Genomic DNA, 27,988 nt, shown 5'->3' on the forward strand with positions numbered 1-27,988 from the left:
GACTTCCCTGGTGGTCCAGTGGTTAAAAATCCACCTTCCAATGCAGGGGACACGGGTTTGATCCCTGGTCAGGGAACTGAGATCCCACATACTGCGGGGCAACTAAGCCCGCGCACCACAACAACTGAGCATGTGGGCCACAACTACAGAGCCTGCGTGCTCTGCAGCCCACACACCACAACTAGAGAGGAGCCCATGCCCTGCAAGGAGGAGCCCGCGCACCACAGCGGAGGATCCCGCGTGCCGCAACGAAGACCCAAGGCAGCCAAAAATAAAAATAAATATTAAGAAAAACACAAGACCAAACATGATTAGAGGGTGGGAACTTTCAGCCTCACCCCTCCCAGCCTCCAGGGAGGCGAGAGAGACTGGAGACTGAGTTATAGAAACTCCTGAACAATGTGATTTGGTGAACTGCCAGGTCGCTGAATGCACTGATGTGCTGGGAAGGTGATGTGCCTGAAGAGGGCATGGAAGGTCCGTGCTCCAGCCCGCACACCGTGCCCTATGTCTCTCTTCCATTTAGTTGTTCCTGAGTCGTGTCTTTTATAGTAAACCTGTAATAGTAAGCATAGCACTTTCCTGAGTTCCATGAGCCATTCTACTGAATTATTGAACCCAAGGGGGTCATGGGAACCCCCAAATTTATAGTTAGCTAGATAGAAGTATGGGTGGCATTTGACACTGGTGCTTGAAGTGGGGACAGTCTTGTCGGATTGAGTCTTTTAACTAGTGGGATCTGACACTAATTCCAGGTAGATTTGGAATTGAATTAAATTGTTAGACACCCAGTTTATTTCCGAGAATTGGAGAACTGGTGTGGAAAACCACACGTATGATATTAGAAAACACACAAATTGGATAATTTTTATTGATCTGTTTTCAAGTTCATTGTCTCCTTCCTCCATCACCTCCATTCTGGTATCGATCCCATCCAGTGAATTTTTTATTTCAATTATTGTATTTTTCAGTTGTAAAATTTCTATTCAGTTTTCTGTCATAGCTTCTATTTCTCTACTGAGACTTTCTATTTTTTCATTTATTTAAAAAGTATTCACCCTTACTTCTTAAAGCACTGTCATAATAGCTGCCTTAAAGCCTTTGTCTGATGATTTCAACATCTGAGTCATTTCAGGATTGGTGATGCCGATCGTCTTTCTTCCTTGAGAATTTATCAGATTATTCTGGTTCTTTGTAGGTTGAGTAATTCTGGATTCTATTCTGGATATTTTGAATATTTTGAGTCTTGTTTAAATGTATGAAGAATGTTGGAGTGTTTTGTTTCCTTTGTTTTAGCAGGCAATTCACCCAGTTAGGCTCAGGTCATAAGTTTTGTAGATTGTGGTTTCAATGTTAGTTCGGTTTTCAAAACTTTTGCAGTGCTCTTTTGATCTGTCCTAAATGTGTGCTACCCAGGGACCACATTTGAGACTTGAGAAGTGCTCTACCCTGTAGTTCAGTTCTCAAAGCCATCTGTTTAGGGTCAGATACACATTTATATGTGCAGCTCAGGGGTGAGCATATGCATCCATACACAATTATTTAGGATTCCTTTCTTGAGCTCTCTCCTCTCTGTAATTTCCCCCATATATATATACAGAGAGAGAGAGAATTTTTAGCAGTTCCTTACTGCAGTTCTCTTGGTAAGTTCCCTTGGTTTTTGTTTTTCTATGAATGTCTTTATTTCACCTTTCTTCTTAAAGGATAGTTTTGCTGGGTATACACGTTTACCTTAATGCTTTGGTGATTTCACTCCACTGTCATCTTCTAGCTTCCATCGTTTCTGTTGAGAACTCTGCAGTCATTCTAATTGTTATCTGTTTATAGATAATCTGTTGTTTCTCTCTTCCTGTCTTTAAGATATTCTCTATTAACCTTCTACAGAAGAACCATAACTTCGTGCAAGAGTTGGATATTTTTTTCTCTTTTAATCGCAACACCTTTCCTGATTCTGCTTAGCATTTTTAAAGCCTTTAGGCTCCTTCCTCCTTATTCTGGGACCATACTGTATTGTACAGAGAATTCTATCGTGGCACATGAGTTAGTGTTACCCTTATCATTTACCTGTCTTTTTTTCTTACTCAGCTGTGAGTTCCTTGAAGACAGTCTACTTCCAGCACCTAGCATGGGCCCGGCACATAGTAAAGGCTCAGCAAAATGTTGGCTGGATGGATAGAAGGATGGGCAGATAGATTAGTAAATGGACAAATGTGTGGCCACAAGTGTACATCTGGCTAGAATGCAAGTGAAATTCTATGAATTTACCTGAGTGATTTCCTCTAGCATCTCCCAATGATCTGAATATACCCAGGCATCTTCACATTAATAGAAAGCTGAGGTCTACCGTATGCTCTTTCTCATCATAGCTGAGAAGCCCTGTTGATCATTTCTTGTGCATATTGCATTGACAGAGCATAATTACCAGACTCTGGTCTTGAGGAAAGCAACACAACAAGTCAAAAGGATATCTGCAGCAAGAGAAGTTGAGAATATGCTTCCTAAGCCGGTGAGCACGTGATTGCAAACTTAATAGCAGAGATGATTTAAAGGGGGCTAGGAGATCTGGCTAGAAGAGCTAGCTCTGTGAAGATGTCAGGGTAAGAACTGGGGTATTTCTGATTGTAGACTTGGGCGAAACAGTAAGGAAATCTCGTAAGGGTAATTACTGACTGAGGTAGGCACAAGTTGAGTGAGAATTTTGCCTGGATTTCTCCAGGATTTAAATTACTTGCTTGAAACTCAAGAGCCTGGGTGTAATAGAAAGAGAACAGAGTCTCAGTTTTCTACTCTATGAAATGGGGACAATAATTCCTGGTTCCTGGTGTTCTTATGAGGTTTACCTGAGGTAGTGATGATGATTAACATGTAATGAACACTTACTCACTACGTGTCAGGTGCTGTGCTAAACCTGTGCGTACAGTGTATTTTATTTTACTGTGACAGTCGTTTGAGATCATTACTCCTGCTATTTTTCAGTTTATTAGTGAGGAAAGTGACGCTCAGAGCAGGTAACTAATTTGTCCAAATTCACAAAGCAAATAAGTGATAAAGCCAAGACTTGCATGCAGATCTGCCTGACTCTGAGCCTGAGCTCTTAACCTCTGAGCTTTGCCACCAGCACAGCCCCCAGAACACAAGAGGCGAAGGATTACGGTGTGTTCTCTCCTCTTCTCCTCCCCTCCCGCAAATCTTCCCTACAAACTTCAGTGCATGGTAGGTTACATCAATGGCACGTTCAGTCTTACGTAGTGGGAAGAGGCCCTTAGGACCGTGAACAGGGCAAGAGGCTTTGGGGCTTCCCCAAGCACCAACTAGCAAGGGAGTCAGGCCATAGAGTTTGGATCAAGTATAGCAAGTATTGTAGAAGATTTCTTTCTTTCCTTCTTTCTTTCTTTTTTTTTTTTTCTTTTTTTTGGCTGCGCCGTGAAGCTTGCAGAATCTTAGTTCCCCGACCAGAGATTGAACCCGAGTCCTAGCCACTGGACCACCAGGGAATTCCCTGTAGAAGATTTCTTGAATGTTCTTCGTTTCTCCATAATTATTCCACTGCCTATTTCCCCTCAGCATTTAGCAGTGAAACTTTTGAGAAGTGGCAGGGCCTGGTGGAAAAGACAGACAGACATGAGTTCAAATCTTGGTGCTGCATCTATCTCCTCAGCTGTGTTACTTGAGTGAGTTGTTTAACTCTACTGACCTTCTTCTGTAAAATGGGGGAAATAAAGCCCAGCAGTGTTACGGTGCTTACTGCTGATGGGGATCGTGGGGTTGCTCTAGAGACAGAGACAAGGAGATGAGTAGTCATGTCCTACTCTGGGATCTGTCCTGGTGGGGTGGTGAAGCCCAGCAGTTAGAGTGGATAGTGGCAAAGTTTAACAGGAGTGGAAAGCAGCTGAATGGCCTGTGAATGGCCTGGCGGACACATGGAAGGGAGATGCGTCAGTGAGCTATTCACCGGGGGTGGGGGTGGGGGGCCTTCTGGATGTTCCTGACAGAAGAGCCAACACATGACTCTACCACTTTAAGAAGCACAGCACTGATACAATCTGCTGCCCATTCTTTTTTTTTTTTTTTTTTTTTTTAATGTGGTACGCGGGCCTCTCACTGTTGTGGCCTCTCCCGTTGCGGAACACAGGCTCCGGACGCGCAGGCTCAGCGGCCATGGCTCACGGGCCCAGCCGCTCCGCGGCACGTGGGATCCTCCCGGCCCAGGTCACGAACCCGTGTCCCCTGCATCGGCAGGCGGACCCTCAACCACTGCGCCACCAGGGAAGCCCTATTTATTTATTTATTATTATTTTTTAATACCATAGTTTTTATTGAAAAAATTTTTGCCTGTGGTAAAACCAAACAGTATTAAAGGATATGTAACAAAAAGTTAATCTCTCGGGCTTCCCTGGTGGCGCAGTGGTTGAGGGTCCGCCTGCTGAGGCAGGGGATGCGGGGTTCGTGACCCGGGCCGGGAGGATCCCACGTGCCGCGGAGCGGCTGGGCCCGTGAGCCATGGCCGCTGAGCCTGCGCGTCCGGAGCCTGTGCTCCGCAACGGGGGAGGCCACAACGGTGAGAGGTCCGCGTACCACATAAAAAAAAAAAAAAAAAAGTTAATCTCTCTTCCACGCCAGACCCTATGCCCCCTCCCCAGAGGCGAATCAAGTTTTTCCTTATATCCTTCTAGAAATTTTTGATGCATGTCAAGGAATATAAACCATTTTTTAAAACAAAAATTGGTATAATATATACACCATTTTGCACTTTGCTTTTTCAACCTAGCATATAATAGCTAACAATTATTGAATGCTTATGTAGCAAACATTGTTCTAAACACGTCATACGTGTTAATTCATTTAATCCTCACACAACCCTAAGAGAAGTAGGTTTTATTTATTATCTCCATTTTATGGATCAGAAAACTAAGGCTCAGAAATATTCAGTATCTTGACCAAAGTCAAATAGCTAGTAAGTGGTAGAGCTAAGATTTTTTTAAAAGCTATAATTCACATACCATAAAAATCAGCATTTTAATGTAAAATTCAGTGGTTTTTAGTATAGTCACAAGGTTCTATAATCATCACCACTATCTACTTCCAGAACATTTTTATCACCCAAAAAAGAAACCCCATACTCATTAGCAGTCACTCCCCAGCCCCCTCTCCCCGCTGCCTCTGGAAACCACTAATATAGTTTTAGTTTGTATGAATTTGCCTATTCTGGACATTTCGTATAAATGGGAATCATATAATATGTGGCCTTTTGTGACTGATTTCCTTCACTTAGCATAGTGTTTTCAAGATTTATCCATGTTGTAGCATGTGTCAGTATTTCACCTTTTTTATGGCTGAATAATATTCCATTATATGACTATACCAAACTTTGTTTATCCATTTAGTAGTTAATGGACATTTGGACTGTTTCCGCCTTTTGGCTATTATGAATGACATGGCTTCTATGAACATTTACGTACAAATTTTTGTGTGTACATATGTTTTCTATTCTCTTGGATATATACTACCTAGGAGTGGCATTGTTGGGTCATATGGTAAGCCTACATCTAACTTTTTGAGGAAATGACAAACGTTTCCACAGAGCCTGTACCATTTTACATTCCCGCCAGCAACGTACGAGGATTGCAATTTCTCCACATTCTTGCCAACACTTATTTTCCATTCTTTTTGATATAGTTATCCTAGTTGGTATGAAGAAGTATCTCATTGTGGTTTTCACTTCCGCTTCCCTAATGACTAATGATACTGAGCATCTTTTCATGTGCTTATTGGCCAGTTGTATATCTTCTTTAGAGAAATGTCTGTTCAAATCCTTTGCCCATTTTTAGATTAAGTTTTTGTCTTTTTGTTGTTGAGTTGTAAGAGTAGAGCCAGGATTTTAACCCAAGCAGTGTGACTCCAGACCCCATGTTCTAAATCAGACTCTGTACTGATTTCAACATATCTTAGAGAGTATTCCGAATGAAAGCACATACAGATCTATCACAATCTTATTTCATGGTTGCACCTGTATTCTATAATTCATTAACCATTTTCCTATCCGTGGACATGTATGTGCTCCCAGTCTTTGCTATTATAAACACTGCTGTCTTGAACATCTCGGTATTTGTGTGTCTCTTGGCTCATATGTACAAGTATACATGTAGGAAGAATTCCTAGAAGTAGAATTCCTAAATCAATTGTATATCTTGAATTGCTCTCCAAAGAAGTTGTACCAATTTATATTCTCACCAGCAGCATGTGAGAGACTATCCATGTACCTTTGCCAATGTTGTACATTATCAAATTATTTGTTGCCATTCTGATGAGGGGAAAATGCTATGTTATAATTGTTTCAATATTAATTATTTAATTATAAGTGAAGTTAAATCTATTTTCCTATAGTTATAATCCTTTGGAATTTCTATTTCCATGAAATGCCTCTTCATGTCCTTTGGTTTTGGTTTTTTCTATTCTTAGTAGAAATATTTCTGTTTCTAAGGTTCTTAGTCTTCTGCTCATTTTTGATTTGTAGAAGCTCAATTCTTAGTCATATACTTGGCAAAAAATGTTTCCTATTTAATCTTTTTACTTTAATTATGGTACTTTATTCTAGAAATTTTAAATTTTTATACAGACATGTTTATTGGTCATCTCTTTTATGGCTTCTGGATTTCATTTCCTACTAAGAAAGATCTTTACCACTCCAAGATTTTATGAAATATTCTCTCTCATTTTTTTCCCCAATGTTTTTATATTATCACCTATTCTTAATAAAAAACTTTACTCGCATAACCCAGATGTCACCAGGGGTTACTCTACTCCTTTGAATTGAATTAAAGATTGGTTCAAGCATTTGTTATATGATTTGTTTGGAGGCTCATACCCTCCCCCAAATATCTGAACTCTGGGGACTTATGTTTTCTGTGGCACCGAGCTCCTCTTCTGTCCTGCATGTGCTGTGCATGTACCACCTCTTCCCTTGATTTTCACAAAAACTGCTCACACAAGGCCTGTATGGGTGTGTTGTGTATATAGAAAACTTTACTAAGTTTAAAGAGATGGGAAGAAGGGGGACCATATCACAGTAATGCAAAGACCTTTCATGTGAGTTGCCCTTCTTAAAATCCTTTAGTCATCCCACAGTTTGCAAGACCATCCTCTATAACCGTGTGCACTTTCCTCCCTCTTCTTTCCCCAAACTCCTGCTCACCTCTAATGTAGAGCAATGTAGCTCTCACTCTGCCTTTGGCTCTAATCTTTGTTTTCCTGAGAAAGGACAGTCCCCTCCCTCTGATGTATTCTGGTACTAGCGAAGTCAGTTTTTTGACATCCCTCTACACTAGGAATAGAAGGAGACCTCGGTAACTTGATAAAGCCATTAGCATCAAAGAACCTACAGAACAGTGGGACAGTGGAGGTGTTTGGCTTAACACCAGGATCAAGCAAAGGACACCCATCATTCCACCTCCCTCTGAAGTTGTTTTGAATCAGGGCATCCAACTTCAGGGCTCCCTTACCTCCCTAGGCCTCAAAGGATTTCCCTTACTTTCTTACAAGCTCCTTCACTCATTTAAAAGGATTTTAAAATATTTTTCTAGCATTTTTAGGTGTTTTGTCATGAGTTTAGGATATTCTATTCAATTTTAATGGCATACACTGAAGACCTGGCAGTTTCACTTCCAAGAATCTATCCTGTAGAAATGTTCACACAAGGCCATCCCTTACAACATTAATCTGTACCAGCAAAAACGGAAGAAAATTAACATTTCAGCAGATAAATAGGTAAACTGTGAAATGTTCATAATATAGATATTCTGTTGCTGTTAAAAACAAGACAGATTTATACCTTATCATATGAAAGAATGAAAGTCAACAATGTCTAAAATGAATAAATCAAGAGAATACTACAGGCAATGTATTTAGATACTGATGAGTGAAAAATTAAAGTAATAAAACATGGTGTATAGTATGATTCTATTTTTATTTTTGAAATACATTTTTGGTATAAAGTCATTATGTGCTTATTAAAAGGTTTGGAAGGATACACGGGAAAACATTAATAGTATTTATTCCTTATCTTTTACTATATACATTTATACATTGTATGAATTTTTCACAAAGAACATAAGTTTATTTTGTAAAAAAATAAACAAATAAATGTTTTCACTCTCAGAGATAGCAGAAAAGGATATGTAAATGTCAAAACAAAGAACTTTTTAAAAAGATATACAACTGTCCCAGAATAAGGAAGAGGATGGTCCTACTTCAGATGGTCCCATCTAACGTGTTCAGGGAGAGGGACCAGGCTGGAGAGAAAGAGGGTCCAGGAGTCACTGAAGGCACTGAAGATGTTTAGGTTGGAGAAGCAAGACTTAGAGAAGATGTGAGGGCTCTCCTCAATTTTTTTTTTTTTTGACCACGCTCTGCGGCTTGCAGGATCTTAGTTCCCCGACCAGGGATTGAACCTGGGCCCGGCAGTGAGAGCTCAGAGTCCTAACCGCTGGACCACCAGGGAGTTCCCTCCTCAAATATTTTAAGGACTGTTACGTAACACACAGTCTGGAGGGAGATGGGTTGGAATTACAGAGAGTCAGATTTTTATCTAGAGGAAGAAAGAACTTCATAGGAGTCCAAGCTGCTGTCATTTTAAACCAGCTCTACCCTCCGGCTTGGCTGCAGACGGTCTGCTGGTTCCTGTTCCACTCTGGCTCTCAAACCACGTCATTCCTCTTGCCAGGTCTCTGATGCCAACCCCTTTACTCTAGCTTCTGCTCTGCTTTCTACCTGCCTCTTGGAGCTGAGGTTCCGGAATGACTCTCCTCTTGCCTGGTGGCTTGTCTTTGCCCAGTGCTGTTGGCCCTGAGCCAGCCCTTTCCCTGGGAGGAGAAACCGGATGCTTACCGACAGTGGAACTGGATGTTTCAGAAGGGAGTGTATTCCTTGTTTCCAGAGTTAGGGAAGCAAAAATGGGCAAGTACCTACTGAGAATATTATTGAAATGATGTGTATCAGTTGGGATTCTTTGCTTACAAGTAACAAAATACGCCAACGTGAGCAAACACTGCAAGAACATTGAGAACAGTGTGAAAATCGGTCCAGGGACCAGGAGGAGAATCAAGGCAGTTGCAACCCTTGAACCAGCTTTTCAAGGTGACATCTCTGGTATGGTTGAACCCCCATGTGTTTTCAGTCTATATTTCACCCCACTCAGGACTCAAAATCCCAGAAACCGGAGTTTTGATTGACCAAGCTTATCCCATGTGCTCTGGCTCTAACTGGGTGGATGAGAGAAAGGCTCTGGCTGGCAGAGCCTACAAAGGCTTCTGAGGCTCGCTCCTGTGGCTCACATGGGGAGCAAGACATTTGATTTAAAGTCCTTCAAGCAGTAGAGGGCAAGTAAACTCCCCCAAACACACAAGAATTGGGGGTTGTTAGCGGAAGGAGAATGGGTACTGGGCAACTGAAAGAACAGCACTTGAATAAATGTGGAACTGGATTAGTGGTTCTAGATCTTTGGACTTTTCTAGACTTGGAACAACTTTTTTTTTTTTCACTAAATAAGTTCATTTAAACAAAATGACTGCTATCTGGTATCATCATCATTTCATAAAAGAAAGGTCATTAATGTAAAAAAAGTAGAAAGACAATCTCAGAATAAAAGAGAGTCCATACGTGAATAAATTTCCTTTAGGTCATGGAATTCCCTGTTGGTGCAGTGGTTAGGACTCTGTGCTTCCACTGTAGGGGCACAAGTTCAATCCCTGGTCAGGGAACTAAGATCCTACACGCTGCGTGGCGGTAGCCAAAAAAAAAAAAAAAAAAAAAATTGCTTTAGGTCAGATTTATTACAGTGTTTTGTTTTTGTTTCCTTTTTGCGGTATGCAGGCCTCTCACTGTTGTGGCCTCTACCGTTGCGGAGCACAGGCTATCCGGACACGCAGGCTCAGCGGCCATGGCTTACGGGCCCAGCCACTCCGCAGCATGTGGGATCTTCCTGGACCGGGGCACGAACCCGTGTCCCCTGCATCGGCAGGCGGACTCTCAACCACTGCGCCACCAGGGAAGCCCTACTAGTGCCATGTATTTTTCCTTGTTTCCCTCATTTTGCTGGAGACCATTGAACACAGACTAGCCCCCATTTGGAGATGGGCTTTTAGGAATCATTGGACTAAATGATCTATAGGTGCTCTACTAACCCCAAGTTTCTGTGATTCCAGTGGGATCTTGCTATAGAATAGTGGTTCTCAACTGGGGACAGTTTTGCACCCTAGGAGACATTTGGCCATGCCTGGAGACATTTCTGGTTGTCACAGCTGGGGGTGAGGGGTAGAGTACTACTAGCATCTCTTGGGTAGAGACCACGGAGGCCACTCGATGTCCTGCAATGCACAGGACAGTCTCCCACAACAAATCTGGCCCCAAATGTCAAAGTGCCAAGGTTGAGAGACCCTGCTACCCATAGAGGAAATCTCATTAAGCAATGAAAATGAATAGGACAGAGAAGAGTGTGATTAGGTGCCGCTGCAGCCTTCACTCATGAGACAGAATTTTTGTCTCGTTAGATTATAACCGCTTCGTCCAAATAAAACGTATTTTTAAAAAAATACAAAAGAAGCACATAATCGCCACTGACATTTTGGAAGAAGGCAGAGGAATATAAGGAAGGGAAACAGATTACTCTCAGCCCCTGCCCGTTCTCTTTCCTGATCTCTGTTGCCTCTTGGTTGTCTATTAGCATCTCAAATACAGCACATCCAAAACAGACCTCTTGATTTTCCTGCCCTGTCAGCCTCTTCCTCCCCACATCTTCCCAGCTGGGAAACTGGCACCTAACCCTTTAGAGTCACCCCTGGCTCCTGTCTTTCTCACACCTACATCGACTCCATCAGCAAATCCTGCCAATTCTGCTCTCATAGTGTGTTACAGATCCCATCACTTCTCACCCCTCCCCATTCCCAGCCCCAGCACTGCCTCAACCACTGCAGAGGCTCCCAGGTGCTCTTCTAGTGTCCACGCTTACCCACTGCAGTCATTTCTCCACACATCAGTTAAAGTGATCTTTTTTTTTCATTTGTAGTTTTTGGCCGTGCCATGTGGCATGTAGGATCTTAGTTCCCCAGCAGGGATTGAACCCACACTCCGTGCCTCGAAATCACAGAGTCTTAACCACTGGACCACCAGGGAAGTCCCAGTTAAAGGGATCTTTAGGAAAAATTAATCAGATGTACCCCAGCTCAAAACCTTCCAGTGGCTTCCATCACACTTAGAAAGTCCTAACTTCTTCCTGTGGCCCAAAGACCCCGCTCCTTCTTCAGCCTCATCATTTGTTCTCATTTGAGCCGTGCAGGCCTGGTTTCTGTCCCTCAGCCACACCAAGCTCCTGTCTGCCTTGGGGTCTCGTGCACTTGCTGTCCCCTTTGCCTGGAACATCGCCCAGATCTTCCTTCCATCATTCAGGGTCTGCCGGGATCGCTCCTCCTCAGGGCAGTCCTCCCTGACCTCCCCATGGAAAAGATCCCTCTCCTCCCCAGTCTCCCATCCCACCACCCACACCCCCTGCCCTACTTGATTCTTACCTAAAGCCCTTATTATTCCATAGTACCATGTTGATTTGTTTATTGTTTTTCTCTCAACTATGATACAAGCTCCGTGAGGGCTGGAATTTGTCTTATTCTCGGCTGAAAGGCCAGTGTCTAGAGCGGTGTGTATATGCAGTAGTCACCCAATAAATATTTGCTGAATGAATTGTTAACATTTTGGTAACTACACTTCTAGTCTCTTATCTACCATTTTTTTTGGTTGATTGATTTCATGTAATTATATTCATTTTATGTAAAATATATAATAATATCTATCTAATTTTGTATCTTGATTTTTAAAATTACTATTATACCTGAAACAATATCTTAGTACCAACTCTTCATAAACAATTTAATAGTGGCGTACTGTTCCTTTGGGTAGAGATGTCAACAACTCCTTGAACATTTAGGTGGTTGTAACCTATTGCTGTAGTAATTGTCACTGCAGTAAACATTATAGTGCCTGAATCTTTTTTTCTTGTGGGTAATTTCCTTAGGATAGCATCCTAAAACTGGAGTTACTAGATAAAGGATATGAGTACCTTTACATTTCTTAATATGTGCCATAAAAATGATAATATCCTTTATTTTTTTTCCTATCTCCTTCCTACTCAGTCTTACCCTGCCTGCAAAAGCCCTGAGATGACTTCAAACCTCTTCAACATTTATGGGAAGAGCCCTCTGATTGTGTACTTCCTCCTGAACTACGCCTCTCTGCAACAGCCTGGCAAAGACGTGCTGATGGTCAGGAGGGAGAAAACCAAGACCGTCCCATATCCTTTCCACCGTGGGCTGGGCACACATTACTCCAGGCCCCTGCTTCCTCTTCCCAGAAGCAGGGGTGAAGAGACAGGCATCCAGCCCTCAGCACAGCACCTGACACATAGTAGGGGCCCATCAAGGGTGACCATGGTTACGAGCCTACGGGTCGGAATCTTGCTCATGTTAATTCCAAATCTGCCTCATGCACTGGCTGAGTGGGACCCTGGGCAAGTCGAATTTCCCTGTGTGCAATAATCTCTTCCTTTCTACCAGAAAGCATGGACTACTTAGGGACTCTTAACATATTTTGCAACTCAGTAATGCCTCCTAGATGCTCACTGACCCCACAGTATATATTGATCAGGAATTTTGGTGTCTAGGGGTATGTTTCTTCCAGCACCCTCCTCACACACACCCCTCCCCAGACCCATCAGCAAATTCTTGGCCCTCATGACATTTATCCTAAAAATATGGTAAAAAAGCTCAGATCTTAAGAAAACAGGTGTGATATGTGTTGGTGTCCTGGGTCTTAACAGTTTACCGTAGAGGGGCAGAACATGGACTCAAATAGACCTGGATTCAGGAACCAACTCACCTGCTCACCAGCTGAGTGATCTTAGACAAGTTCCAGCTTCTCTCTGAGCCTCATTTTTTTCATCTGTAAAATGGAGATAAAAGTACCCGCCTCATAGAATTGTGATGCAGAGAACAGGCACAACACCGGTAAAGGCTTATTTAGCGCAGTGCCCGGCAGGTAACAAATGACTGAATGTTACCTATCAGAATACAGAGCCCCATAAGGAGGAGCTTTCATAATGAAGTAGGTAGGACTTAACTCCGGCCCTATAGCACTGCATATCCACAAGCGTATTTATATATCTGTCGGCAGAGATTAACAACACACAATTCATAGGACTTTATTGTTTATAAAACGCTTTCCCTTATATCACCTCACCGTTCTGTAAAGACAGTGTAGTGTAGTAGAAGGAGCCTGGGCTGGGGATACACAGCCCTGGATTTGCGTCCCAGCTCAGCAACCCACTAGCTTGAAGATCTCACGTGCACAGCTTAACCTCTAAGCTCAATATCTTTATCAACTCGTTCTTAAAGTGAGGATGGTTATACCAAATCAGTAGTGTTGCGACCAAGGTAAAATGGCATACAGCTGGTACTAAAAAAATATAGTGGCTATCATTATTATCATTAACATCATCTAAGGTAGGTGCCATCTATTTTATAGGTAAGGAAATGGAGACGTAGAGGATGACATAGATTGTCTGATGTCCCACCGCTCGTGATGAGTGTGGCTGAGATTCTGACCAGTTCAGAAGGGGTGGAGGGGTGGCGAAGGTAGAGAGAGCTTTTCAACGTGCAAACCTGAGACGGGGAATGAGGACTGGGCCTGAGAGGAAAGGAAAGTTGGAATCCCTTCCTGTTCACCACTGTGATAAGAGAGTAAGAATTTTAGATGGTAGTCTAAAATAAGCACTTGCTAGCCCTTCCATCATCAGGAAGGGAGAAAGACTTTATTAAAAGATGGGGAATGGCCTAGCCATGGAGAGGATAGCTTCTCTCTTTCCCAAGCAGGCCATGGAGTGGTTTCCTGCTCAGATTTCCAGAACCAGGTCGGTTTCCCCATCCTGCTATCACACCCACCTCCTCCCCATGTACTGGACACATCCCACTAATAATAACGCTGAGTCAATACCAACTGACAGTGTGGGGTTTTCCTCGACATGAAAGCCACTGAGTCCACCCTGACATACGCCGAGGTCATCAGCCTGACCCTGAGCAACATGAAGAAGCGGAGGGACGACCTCCACCAGCTGAACCAGTTTCACTGGAGTGAGTGGCATCATTTCAATGCGTGCCTGGAGGAGCTGCACAACAACTTCCTCAGGTATTTAAGGGGCCTTCAGGGGAAGAGGTGTAGTTTCAGTATTTGTCTATGGCAACACATCACACTAATTTGTGACTGGGGTCCAGCCCTGTAATGACCTGTGAAGTGCATTCAGCTTTCTTGTGGTCAGAATGTAAACCCCACGATCAACAGAGGCCGGATATTTTTGTAAAGCTATTTTTTTCCTAACTACAAAAACATTTATGCTCAATGAAAACAAACAAAGAACCTGGAAAAGCACCTACAGGTACACATTGCCAACATTTTTCTATAAATTCTTCCAATCTTTTTCCCTGGACACATACATCTGGATCTCTAAACAAAAGTAGTAATCGTGCTGTCAGACTGTTTTTAGACTTTCCCCCCCATTAGCAGCATATTATGAACATTTTCCTGTGCCTTCTCCCTCTTCAATATTTTTATTATATTTAGAAATTTTTCAGACCTTTCAGAAAAGTTTAAAGGACAGTGCCATGGACACCATTATGCCCCCACTACGTTTACCAATTATTCACGCTTTGCCACATTTTCCTTCTCTCTCTAATAATTAGGTCAAATAAAAATTTCCCCAATTGTGCCCAAAGTACCATTTTTGGTTTTACTTGCTGCTCCAGGATCCATTCAAGGATCCAGTACCTGGAGGTGTTGTATTTCGACGTTCTCTCTTTGGTGTCTTTTAGTCTATGATAGTGCCCTGGCCCCCAGCTTTGTTATTATTATTATAATTATTTTTTATGACATGGACTTTCTTGAAAAGCTCAAGCCACGTTCTGGATTTTTCTGATTATTTCTTCGGGGTATCATTTAACTTGTTCCAATTGATCTCATATTTCCTATAAGATGGACGTTGGATCTGTACTAGAGGATTGATTAGATTCAGGTTAAGTCTTTTTGCCAAGAATACTTCACAGAGACCTTGTAAATTCCTGTTACACCTCATTAGGAGAAACTTAATGTCGGGTTGCCCCGCTGCTTGTTTAAGATGGTCTCTGCCAGAGGTCTCCATTGTAAGCCTACATTTTTGCCTTTCTAATTAGCAATGAATGGTGTGATTCTTTGAGCCTGTGAATATGCTTTCCCAACAACATCCATCCAGTGGTTTTAACATCCATCCAGGGTCTTTGCCTGAATCAGTTGTTACATTTGGGGCCGCAAAATAGTGATTTTCTACGTCTACTATTCCTCCTGCTTTTATTAGCTGGCTTTTTTTTTTTTTTTTTTTTTTTTTTGGTAAAAAGGAGCTCACCTTCTTTTTTCACTCTTTGTCTCACATGTCTTCTCTGCCTGCCCCCAGAACTCTTTCATGTGGCCACCGTGAAAGAGAAGCTTGAGAAGTATCTGAGAAAGGAGAAGGAGATTTTCATGACTGGATTAGACCAGAACTGGTCACTTTGTTATCCAAAACAAAACTGGATTCAGTTTGCAGGGGAGAAAGGGGGAAATTGCTATTGGCTAGACAGCCATCTATATCTGCCATAATATGAGAGAGAGAAAAATATGAACTCATAGATAAATACTTTGCTATGCAAAGTGATACAATGCAGTTATTTCTAAAATGTGCTGGGACACAGACAAACAACACATACACACACACTTGTTAAGCACCAGCACAGAAATGCAGTTCAGCCTAAAGTTTCATCAAAAGATGATTGGTTAAATAAACTATCAAACGTCCATACTCCGCAGCCAGAAAAATGGTGATGTTGATCTATTTCTATTTTACGAGGAAAGATGGTCACAACATGTTAATGGCCCGCAAATCACGTTATAAAATGGTGTGTATAAATAGGCACAGTTGTTTATCCTTATTCTACAGATGTGGAAGCTGAGGTCAAAGGACAGAGCCTTAGAGGGCAACTGCATATGTGGGAGAGGATAGAGTATGGGGTAGAGGGAGAAGGAATGACCAGAAGGAAGGAGGAGAGCTTATATATAAAGGCAGACCAACAGAGAATGAAGCTGAGAGAAGAAGGGGAAGTAGTAATTAGCAGTGTGAGTGCCAGACACAGAAACTTGGGGCTGAGACAGGTTTGGTGCTTTGGCAGAGAAAGCAGTCAGACACTAGAACATGGGACATTAAGGAGAAGGTATGAGTCCCCATGTGGGGGTGGGAGGGGGGAATAACTAGGAGGCAGAGGAACAAAATTCTGAATCAAAAGGCAAGATTGGATGGTAACAGGGCTATTTAAAAATAAGGTGGAAGACTCAAGCCTATATGAGGAGGGAGAGATTGGAGGTGCCGGTGAGGGAGGAGAAGGTCACGGTGGGTTAAGGGAGAGCACACAGGAATTGCTGTTTAGGGCTCTTTGCTTCTGCCTCTGTTACTGTAGTTCATTATGCTGTTTGTTCTGTAGTTCATTGTCCCAGCAAATATTTTCAGCACCTTCTATGCACCAGGCATTTTATTTTGTTTACAAAACATTGTTTTGTAATGTCTGTCTCTTCCAATAGTTGTAACAATTCATGGGTGGGACCCATGAATGGCAGAGGCTACAGCCAGAATATAGGCTTTTTCACTTACTAGCTCTATGATATTTGATCTGTCACATAGGTCATTTAGCTTCAATTTCTTTGTTGATTTAATGAAGATAGTATTTCCTACTTTGTAGGGTTGTATTGATCAAATAAAATAAGGCATGTAAAGCCTTTTCATAACCAAGCCCACAGTAAATGATTGTATAAATTAGAATTAGATTTGGCTTCAAGTGACAGAAGAGCACAAAATAGTGGCTAAAACAAGATACAAATCTATTTCTCTCGTTTAAAAGGAGTCCAGTAGATATGGCTGTTCACAGTATCAGGGATCCAAGCTCCTTTTATCTTATTGCTCCATAATCCTCAGCCTCATGTTCCAATATGGCTGCTCAAGCTCCAGCCATCAGGTCCACATTCCAGCCAGTAGGAAGGAAGATGGACTTCCTCCTGGAAGTCACAAATACACCTTCCATTTTCATTCCATTTGCCAGAACTTAGCCCCATAGCCACACCCAGCTGTGGCATTAACAAGGCAAAAATAGTTTAGGGTTAACATTAAATTCATATAGGATATTCACGATTAAGCCTACAGAGGGAATTCCCTGGTGGTCCAGTGGTTAGGACTCCGCTTTCACTGCCAAGGGCCCGGGTTCAATTCCTGGTTGGGGAACTAAGATCCCTCAAGCCACATGGCGTGGCCAAAAAAAAAAAACCAAACAAAAAACAGATTAAGCCTACAGAATATTTATTTCAGAAATATATAAGGAAATCCTTTTTTAATAATGACATCCTTATCAGGTGAATTACAGTAAAGATTTTTTAAGTCAGGAGAAACTTTGTAATTATGTGTTAGCAATTCCATTGCCAAATACATCCACTTTTTGTTGGATAAGGTATTATCAAGAAACTCAGCATGGCTTCTATTAATAAAGTGATTCTCAAAGTTTTGTCTCTAGAAAAAACTGGTGGCCTTAAAATACATCCGTGTTGTCAGGGCAGGGCTACCCTTGGGAAAGTAGGGTATGACTGAGCAGGGATATGAGGGGGCTTCTAGGGGGCTGGCACTGTTCTGTTTCTTGATTTGGGAGCTGGTTACATGGATGTGCTCAGTACATGAAATCTCCTTGAGGTGCGCATTTAGAGTTTGTCCACGCTTTGGTATGTATGTTATACTTCAAGAAACTTTTAAAAAATGGTGACCATCTACATCCACCAATTTAAAGGACATACAGAGCTCAGAGGACCTTGTCAAGCACTCCAGGGATGCAACTGGCAAATCCAGAATGGGAAATTCTGTAGGACAAATAACCTGGTTTCTTCAGTACATAAAAAGCAAGGAAAATAAAAGAGCGAGGAGGTGCTGTTATTGTTTAGAAGATACTGGAGAGATACATTAATCAAAACATTGTTTGGATCCTGACTTAAATCAACCGCTTGAGATAATTATCTCAATTATGAAATAACTGGGGAAATTTGAACACTGACTTGGTTTTAGATGATATTAAGAAATTCCTTTTATTGGTATATTCCCTTTTTTAAAGACATTATAATAGTTTTGTAGTTATGTTTTAAGGATCATGTCTTAAAGAGATACATAATGAAGTGTTTATGGATGAAATGACATGGTATCTGGGATGTGCCTTAAAATAACCCATTTGGGATGGGAGGCAAAGGAAGTAACAGATGAATCAAGACTGACTTCAGATTGATAACTAATGAAGCAAGATAATGGGTAAATGATGTTAATTATACAATTTACTTTTATAAATGTTTAAATTTTTGAACACTATCTTTTTTTTTTTTTAATGATGGCCATAACAAGATCAAAAGGTGACAAATGCCCATGTGGAATAGTATTGATACTTGTAGGTGGGCTAGGACTCTTTTGGGACATCAATTACCACTTGTTCCCCTAATGTAGCATATCAGCTGGGAGCACTGCCATTGACCTTGGACAGACCAAAGCTGTAGGAACAGCTCTGTTTCACCCTCAGTATAATTTAGGTCCATCATTTAGCCCATGTGAGGCTTGGTTACCTCATCTACAAAACAGGGACACTACTCACAGAGTAGTTGTGTAGGTTAAAGGAGATGTCGAGCTTAGTGCCTGGCTCACAGGAAGTGCTCAGAAAATGACGGCTATTAGAGGTAATATGTGTGACCCCCACACCATGAAGAGTGCAGGGGCCAAAACAGCACTGGGTCTTGGAGTTGGAAAGTTTGCCACGGGGGAGGCCTAGCGAGCGGTCTCCCTTAGAAAAGGCGATCCAGCAGCTGTTTTGCTGGGGTCTCTGCTCTAGGTGGAGGAGGAGCCTAGCTGGCACATGCAGATGGAGCTGTACAATGAAGGAGCGGGGTCAGTTGCTGCTGGAGAACTTAGTTTCCTTGTGAGTCCAGAGCCCTGATCCTTAAACCTGTATGGGGCCAAAGCACCCGCAATTCAATATGCCCTTTGCAGAGTTTTATGAAACGTTTCAACATATGATTCTCTCGTACAAGCTAAAGATGCTTCTACTAGTGGAAAATAGGAGCCTAAGACATGTATAGACTTCAACAAATCAAGAAATGACAATATAGAAAATATTATCAAGGAATTATGACCAAGTTTTCCTGTTAGAAAATGTCATCACAGCAAGGACAAATGCAGGTCGCCGCTTGTTCTTTGTCTCTCCGCTGCAAGCAGACGCAGGCTTCAAAAGATTAAGAAAAAGTTGTGGCAGAAGATGCCAAAAATGAGAATTTTGTGTCAACACAATTTTTTCCTTTGACTTGGGGAAAGACCCTCACTGTTGGAATAACCACTGGTTTAGGCCAAGTTCAACACTAGTTTCTTAACACCAGTCTTTCTACATCTATTCTGTGGCAGCAGAGAAGTATATGACAGCATCTTAATTCACTTGAATGTATATTTATTGTTTTTTGGCTGCCTTGAATGACCATAACCTGCTTCTTCATCGAGTGGAGGTCCACTCACATTTCACAGATCAGCTGGTATATTTTCCAGTTCAGCATTTCCATTGAGTACCCCAAACGTATCTGAACATGCGCCACTGAAAACCTTCTCCTGTAATAACAGCAGCAGCAGCAAGCAGCATTCATTGAGCACTGCCTGTGTACCAGGCACTGTGCTAATCGCTTGACCGATGGTAACTCAATTAATCCTCACCACTGCTGCAGGTTCTATTACATTACCACGTTGAGACGAGTACACTGGCAAGGAGAGGTTAAGTAACTTGCCCAAGAACACACAGCAAATGGCAGAGCCCCACATTGAATTCAGCCTGCCCTCAAGCTCATGCTTCAGCTTTCTCTCAGATCGTTGGTTTTCCTCACCTGTCTTCCTGATTTGAGTATGACCCATTGAGTCAGGGACCACATCTTATTCCCCCGTGTCCCCCAGGGCCATGTGACTCCCAGCACATGGCAGGGGCTCAGTGACTGAGTTGCTGCAGCGCAGTCAGCTTTCGGCTTCAGTCCGTTGCTCCTGACAGATGTGATGAATGAATTGGTAAATATTTGCCTCTCTTTTCGTGTGAAAATAGAGTGAAACGATAACGCTGACTCTTTAGTCTTTTTCCATGTGTCTTTGTGATTTTCCCCACAGGGAGGTGAAGAATATTGATCAAAGAGCAAAAGACGAAAAACAGGCGAACCACATGTTCATCCAGCCTTCAACCTTCATTGAGGACTCCCCTGAAAAGAAATCTAGAAGAAGCTGTCAGAGGGAGATTGCGTTTCTTTTGAGGTTTGTTTGAACGAAGACCATGGGCAAAGTAGAAATGTGAACACTTTAGGAATTCTTAATACGTGGAAAAGTATACATAAAAGTCCACTTGCTTTTATGTGTTAGCCACTCAACTCTCACTTTATTTTTATTATTATTAATGGTAGTAGTAAGAGCTACCAATGACTTTGTACTCCCTCTATGCCAAGCATTTGTACTTTACAAAGTGTATTATGAGTCAGAGCTCATAGGTTGCAAGTGCCAGGAACCCAGCTCAAACCAGCTTGAGTGGAAGGAACATCTCGTGGCTTCAGTAACTGGGAAAAGGCCACATTCAGGCTGGCTGCAGCCACGATGGACCTAAGGGCTCAATGATATTTTCAGATTCTCTCCCTTTCTTTCTTGACCCTCTTTGCCTCTGTGTGCTGGCTGGCTTTTCAAGCTGCCCCTGCCCTCAAAGAAGGAAAGAGGGCCAAGAACAGCCCCAACCCTATGTCCTTATAAGTGCATGACGTAAAAGGAAGAGAGACACCCTCTCCCAGCCTCCGTAAACCAAGCCTCAATAAAAGTCTCTGACGATGACGCCAAAAGCTCAGCCTCTGTACACTGGTGCCGAACTGAATCTCTGAGACAGTTTTGGGTAAAGTAGAAGATAAGAGATTTATTGCTTTGTCAGGCAAAGGAGGACACAGAGGGCTCCTGCCCTCGAAACTGTGTGTCCCAACCCGGGAGGATTTGATGAGGAGTTTTATAGCAGTAGTCCAAGGGCAGGGTTGCTGACAAGATTAAGGTGTGTGCGGGGCCTGCACTCCCTTAATCTCATCTCAGGTCTCCTAATCTTGATGAGCTTCTCTGGTCCCTTTAATCTTGCCTCAGGTGGTTTCTTGTCTGTTCTTCTGACCTTTGGAACTCAGGGAAAGTCACGGAGGCTGGAGTCTTGCCTACAAGAAAGAGGGGACAAAAAGGCTTTTGTGCCCAGGAGCCCCACAGGGCCCTTCTCGGTTTCAATGGCTCTGCTTGGTTCATGGTTCCGCACATCCCTTCTGAACCAACACTGTGTTCAGGAAGAAGCAGTGCTATTACTAGCCAGACCTGACCATCCCTGCGGCCTGAGAGAACAAGGCAAAGTCTGTGACATGGGGTAGAATTGGTGAGATGCCATCAGACAAAAACAACATGCCCAGTTTATTTGTATCTCAACGAAACCCTATTAGAGAGCATGACACCCATTTTACTGAATAGAAAACTGAGGCACACAGAAGCCAAGTAAACATTGACTGAAGACCTACTGTGCCAGGCACTAAGGATGCAAAGAAATAAATAAGTTAAAGTTCTTGCCCTCAAGGGCTCATAGTACAGAAGAAGGAAAAAGATATGGAAATAGATAACATGCAACAAATTGCATAGGTCCTAAGAGAGGACTTCAACAGAGAACAGAGTAGGGAGCAGTCAGTTCTTTATATTTGCTAGGCAAGGGGGGAGGGGAGGAATGGGCTGGAACTCTAGGCAGAGAGATGTTCAAGCCAATTTGCAGAGCTAAAAGTTACCAGACTGCAATTGGGTCTGGCTGATTAGAGAGTGAGGGAGAGTTGAGGCAATGAGGGGCATCAGAGGGTCTCACATGCCACCTTCTAGATTCTACCATCCTGTAGTGCATAGGCATCCAAGAGTCTACAGAAATTATAATTTTCAATTCTGGAATTTACATCCATTATTCTAAATAACATGCTTACATATGCATTTCTTGGTTTCCTTTTAGACGTTATCTGTTGATAAGGTTTTCCAGATTGTTAAAAGCTATCAAAAACCAAGCAGCATCATTTTCCATATTCTCAAATGTACCATATATATTCTATGTATATCATATTAATATATTCTGTTAGGTAACGTGATCATAACCAGGACAGATGCAGTTAGCTGCTTGTCCTTTTTCTCTCCATTGCAAGCAGATGTAGACTCCTAAGGTTAAGAAAAAGTTGTGGCAGAAGATCCTGAAAGTGAGAATATATTCTGATAATTTCTTCTTCATTTTTTTAATCTTGGAGTTCTCCTTCTCAGGCCCTCATCCTCCTCCAGTCTGGACTGGTGCGCTCAAGGTCTGCTCTCAGTTATCATTTCGGGGCTTCTTTTCACCATTATCCTAGGGCTTCCCTTAGTCAACTTCACTTTGTTGGAGTCTCCCAGGTCACATGTCTTTCTCTTTCTTGTTTACTCATTTTGCTGGAGCACATCTTCTAGTAACTCTCAAGGGAAAGGTACGTAGAAAGTGTTTTTAGTCTTTACATGTCCAAAATGACTTTGCTCTTGATTAATATTTGACAAATGTTCTGCTGGGAATAAAATTCGAAGTCAATATTCCGCAGAAATTTGAAAACATTCTTTTTCCTACCTTCTAGTTTTGCTGTTGAAAAATTTGATGCCGTTCTGATTCCTATGGTCTTGTATGTCACCTCCACCCTCCCCACCCCCACCCCCCATGGGAGTTTTTAGGATATTGTCTTTCTCCCTATTATTCTGATGTTTCACAATCATGTGCCTTGGTATGACTCTTTTTCTTAGTATGTTTCATTGGGATTGGGAAGCCTTCTCAAACTGGACAGTAGTGTCCTTCAATTCTGAGAATTTTTCTTTTATTATTCCTTCGGTAATTTTCTTCCCTTTATTTTCATAGCTCTGTTTTTCTGGAGCTGTTATACTCAGTTGTTATACCTCCTGGACTGATTCTCTAATTTTCTTATTTTTATTCTCCTCTTGGCATCTGTACTTTCGATGCATCACCTACTTTCGAGAGGAGTCTCTACATTTTATCGTCCAATGACTTCTTCTAATTTTTAGAATTCTACTGTAGTATTAATTTCCTAGAGTGAGGTCTTTCTTATATTTTGGTTGTTCCTTTCTCATAGCATTCTATTCTTTTTCATGGGTGCAATATTTTCATCTATTACTGAGAACATTAATCTTTATTTTTAAAGTTTCTGACCCCCATATTATTTCTGTGGGTTCCTTTTTTTTACAATTTTTTTTTTTTTTTTTTTTTTTTTGCGGTATGCGGGCCTCTCACTGTTGTGGCCTCTCCCATTGCGGAGCACAGGCTCCGGACGCGCAGGCCCAGCGGCCATGGTTCACGGGCCCAGCCACTCCGTGGCATGCGGGATCCTCCCGGACCGGGGCACGAACCGGTATCCCCTGCATCGGCAGGCGGACTCTCAACCACTGCGCCACCAGGGAAGCCCCCTTTTTACATTTTTTGACTGTTTTCTTGTTTTGAACTCTCACCTTTGAACTCTCATCATTTATTTGGCTGCGCTGGGTCTTAGTTGCGGTACGTGGGAATCTTTTTTTTTCTGTTTTTTAGTTGTGGCATGCGGGATCTTTCATTGTGGCATGAGAACTCTTAGTTTTAGGTTCACTCTTAGTTGCAGCATGTGGGATCTAGTTCCCTGACCAGGGATGGAACCTCGGCCCCCTGCACTGGGAGCGCAGTCTTAGCCATTGGACTATGAGGGAAGTCCCCTGGGCTGTCTTTAGCTTTAGGAGTGAAGCTCTAAACAGCTGACAGTGGCAGTTGGTATCAGTGGTCATGGCTTCTCAGTTGGTTGGCTCTCTTTTTTTTCATGATCAGGAAGCAAGCCAGCTTTCTCATTTGAGAGACTCTCCAATATCAGCCATTCAGTTTCTTAGGAGAAGAATCCTCCAATCATTTGCCTGTGGGACATATGCCTGGCTAATGGCATTCTGGAAACAGAGGAAAGGAAAGGGGGGTAAAGATCCTGCATTTAGTAGAGCCAACTTCCGCTTAACTATTTTTATTTTCTACTAATCTACTATGCCCAAGACTGTAGCCTCTTTATTTTAATTTCCCCAGAAAGAAAAACAAAAGCACAAGAAAAGCTTCCAATTTTCATTTGACTCTCAGAGCAATTCTTTGATGTAATATATAAATTAGGATTTTATTTAGTCACATATAACAGAAAAATTAAAAATAACAATGGCCCAAAGGTTGATTCTCACATATAAACGAAGTCTGAAGGTAGATGATATAGCCTGATACGGTGTTTCAGGGGCTTCAGGGAGCCAGGCTCCACCATCCTAGCCCTTGGTATCCTTCCTCTGGGACTTCCATGGTCCACCAAGACGGCTGATGGAGTTCCAGGCAACCTATCTGTTTTCCAGACCAGAAACTATAAGAAGGAAGGGAAGAAGAGGGCTAATGTCATTCTCAATCTCTGTCTCTCGGTCCCTCTCTCTCTCTTTCTTTAAATATATTTTTAGAGGAATTTTAGGTTCACAGGAAAATTAAGAGTAAGGTACAGATGTTTCCCATGCACTCTTGCCCCACCACACGCAGAGCCACCCCCATTATGGACTTTCCCCACCAGAGTGGTATATTTGTTACAACTGATGAACCCACAGTGACACATCATAATCACTCAAAGTCCATAGTTTACGTTAGAGTTCACCCTTGGTGTTATACATCCTATGAGTTAAGACAAATGTATAATGACATGTATCTATCATTATAGTATCATACAGAGTATTTTCACTGCCCTAAAAATCCTCTGTGCTACTCTTATTCATCCCTCCCTTCATCAAAACCCTGACAACCACTGATCTGTTTATTGTCTCCATAGTTTTGCCTTTTCCAGAATATCATATAGATGGAATCATACAGAATACAGCCTTTTCAGATTGGCTTCTTTCACTTGGTAATATGCATTTTAGGTTCCTCCATGTCTTTTCATAGCTTGGTAGCCCATTTCTTTTTAGGACTAAATAATATTACATTATCTGGAGGTACCATAGTTTATCTGTTCACCTACTGAAGGACGTCTTGGTTGCTTCCAAATTTTGACAAGTATGAATAAGGCTGCTGTAAATATCCGTGTGCAGGGTTTTGTGTGGATGTAAGTTTTCAACTCTTTGGGTAGATACTAATGAGCGTGATTGCTGGATCCTTTGGTAAGAGTGTGTTTAGTTTTGTAAGAAACTATCAATCTGTCTTCTAAAGTGGATGTGCCATTTTGCATTCCCACCAGCAATGAATGAGAGTTCCTCTTGCTCCACATTTAGTGTTGTCAGTGTTCTGGATTTTGGGCATAATAGGTGTGTACTGGTATCTCACTGTTGTTTTAATTTGCATTTCCATGATGACGTGATGTGGAGCATGTTTTCATATGCTTATTTGCAATCTGTATATCTTCTTTGGTGAGGTATCTGTTAAGATCTTTGGGGGCTTCTCATTGTGGTGGCTCCTCTTGTTGCGGAGCACGGGCTATAGGTGCTCGGGCTTCAGTAGTCACAGCACGCAGGCTTCAGTAGTTCCGGCACGTGGGCTCAGTAGTTGTGGCACGTGGGCTCAGTAGTTGTGGCTCTTGGGCTCCAGAGCGCAGCCTCAGCAGTTGTGGCTCACAGACTTAGTTGCTCTGCAGCATGTGGGATCTTCCCAGACCAGGGATTGAACCTGTGTCCCCTGAATTGGCAGGTGGATCCTTAACCACTGCGCTACCAGGGAAGTCCCTTTGGCCCATTTTTAAATCAAGTTGTTTATTTTCTTATCACTGAGTTTTAAGAGTTATTTGTATATTTTGGAAAACAATCTTTTATCAAGTGTGTCTCTTGCAAATATTTCCTTCCAGTTCATGGCTTGTCTTCTCATTCTCTTCACATTATCTTTTGCAGACCAGAAGTTTTTAATTTTAATAAGGTCCAGTTTATCAATTTTTTCTTTCATGCATCAAGCCCTTGATGTTATATCTAAAAGGTCATCACCAACCCCAAGGTCATTTAGATTTTCTCCTATGTTACCTTCTAGGAGTTTTATAGTTTTGCTTTTTTTTTTTTTTTTTGAGTTTTGCTCAAAATGTGTATGCTCCATTTTTGAGTTAATTTTTATGAAAAATGTAAGGTCTCTGTCTAGATTCTTTTTTTTTTTTTGCACATGTATGTCCAGTTGTTTTAGCACCTTTTGTTGAAAAGACTGTCTTTGCTCCATTGTATTGCCTTTGCCCCTTTGTCAAAGATCAGTTGATTATACTTATATGGGTCTCTTTTGGGGCTCTCTATTCTGTTCCATTGATCTCTTTGTCTGTCCTTTCACTGATATCGCACTGTTTTAATTACTGTAGCTTTATAGTAATTCTTAAAGTCAGATAGTGTCAGTTCACCAGTGTTGTTTTTCCCCTTCAATATTGTGTTGTTTATGCTAGGTCTTTTACCTATCCATATAAACTTTACAAATCAGTTTGTCGATATCCACAAAATAACTTGATGGGATTTTGATTAGGACTGCATTGAATCTACAGATCGAGTTGGGAAGAACTGACATCTTAATAATATTGTCTTTCTATCCATGAACTTGGAATATCTTTCCACTTATTTAGTTCTTATTGATTTCTTTCATCAGAGCTTTAGTAATTTTCCTCATACAGATCTTATACATATTTTGTTAGATTTATACCTAAGTGTTTCGTTTTGGGGGTATTAATGTAAATGGTATTGTATTTTTAATTTCAAATTCCACTTGCTCATTGCTGATATATATCAATAGGAAAGAGACTGACTTTTTAAATTTTTATTTTATTTTTATTTTTTGGGGTGCCGCACCGCACAGCTTTGGGATCTTATTTCCCCGACCAGGGATTGAACCCAGGCCTTCGACAGTGAAAGCATGGACTGCCAGGGGATTCCCACGATTGACTTTTTTTTTTTTTTTTTTTGCGGTACGCGGGCCTCTCACTGTTGTGGCCTCTCCCGTTGCGGAGCACAGGCTCTGGACGCGCAGGCTCAGCGGCCTTGGCTCACGGGCCCAGCCTCTCCACGGCATGTGGGATCTTCCCGGACCGGGGCATGAACCCGTGTCCCCTGCATCGGCAGGCGGACTCTCAACCACTGCACCACCAGGGAAGCCCTATAATTATTTTTATACATTGTTGGATTGACTGGCTTATATTTTGTTGAGGATGTTTGCATCTATGTTCATGAGAGATATTGGTCTATAGTTTTCTTTTCCTGTAACATCTTTGTCTGGTTTTGGTATTAGGGTAGTTCTTGACTGGTAGAATGAGTTAAGAAGTATTCCCTCTGCTTCTATCCTCTGAAAGAGATTGTAGATAATTGGTATAATTTCTTCCTTAAATGTTTGATAGAATTCACCAGTGAATCCGTCTGAGCCTGGTACTTTCTGTTTCTGAAGGTTATTAATTTGTTATTCAATTTATTTAATATATATATAGTTCTATTCATATGGTCTATATCTTCTTGTGTGACTATTGGCATATTGTGTCTTTCAAGGAATTAGTCTAGGAATTCCCTGGCAGTCCAGTGTTTAGGACTCAGTGCTTTCAGTGCCGGGGCCCATGTTCAATCCCTGGATGGGGAACTAAGATCCTGCAAGCCGCACAGTGAAGCTGGAAAAAAAAGGGAACCGGTCCATTTCATGGACCAGTTGTTTATAGTACTGCTTTATTATCTTTTTAATGTTCATGATTCTGGTATTAGTAATTTGTGTCCTCTCTCTTGTTTTCTTACTTAACCAGGCTAGAGGTTTATCAATTTTATTGATATTTT

At 41.9% G+C, this 27,988-nt stretch overlaps 1 protein-coding gene across 1 annotated transcript in view; it reads left to right on the forward strand.

Annotated features, from left to right (window-relative positions):
• Positions 1-27,988, forward strand: part of FAM227A (family with sequence similarity 227 member A) — an 85,528-nt gene that overhangs the window by 48,971 nt on the left and 8,569 nt on the right. Inside the window, exons 12-15 of the mRNA XM_032645435.1 lie at positions 2,412-2,506; positions 12,177-12,334; positions 14,071-14,223; positions 20,303-20,443. Of these exons, the coding sequence (XP_032501326.1) occupies positions 2,412-2,506; positions 12,177-12,334; positions 14,071-14,223; positions 20,303-20,443 (547 nt within the window). The remainder of the gene's footprint in view (positions 1-2,411; positions 2,507-12,176; positions 12,335-14,070; positions 14,224-20,302; positions 20,444-27,988) is intronic.

The sequence above is a fragment of the Phocoena sinus genome, chromosome 10 (assembly GCF_008692025.1).
Source record: "Phocoena sinus isolate mPhoSin1 chromosome 10, mPhoSin1.pri, whole genome shotgun sequence".
Taxonomy (NCBI): domain Eukaryota; kingdom Metazoa; phylum Chordata; class Mammalia; order Artiodactyla; family Phocoenidae; genus Phocoena; species Phocoena sinus.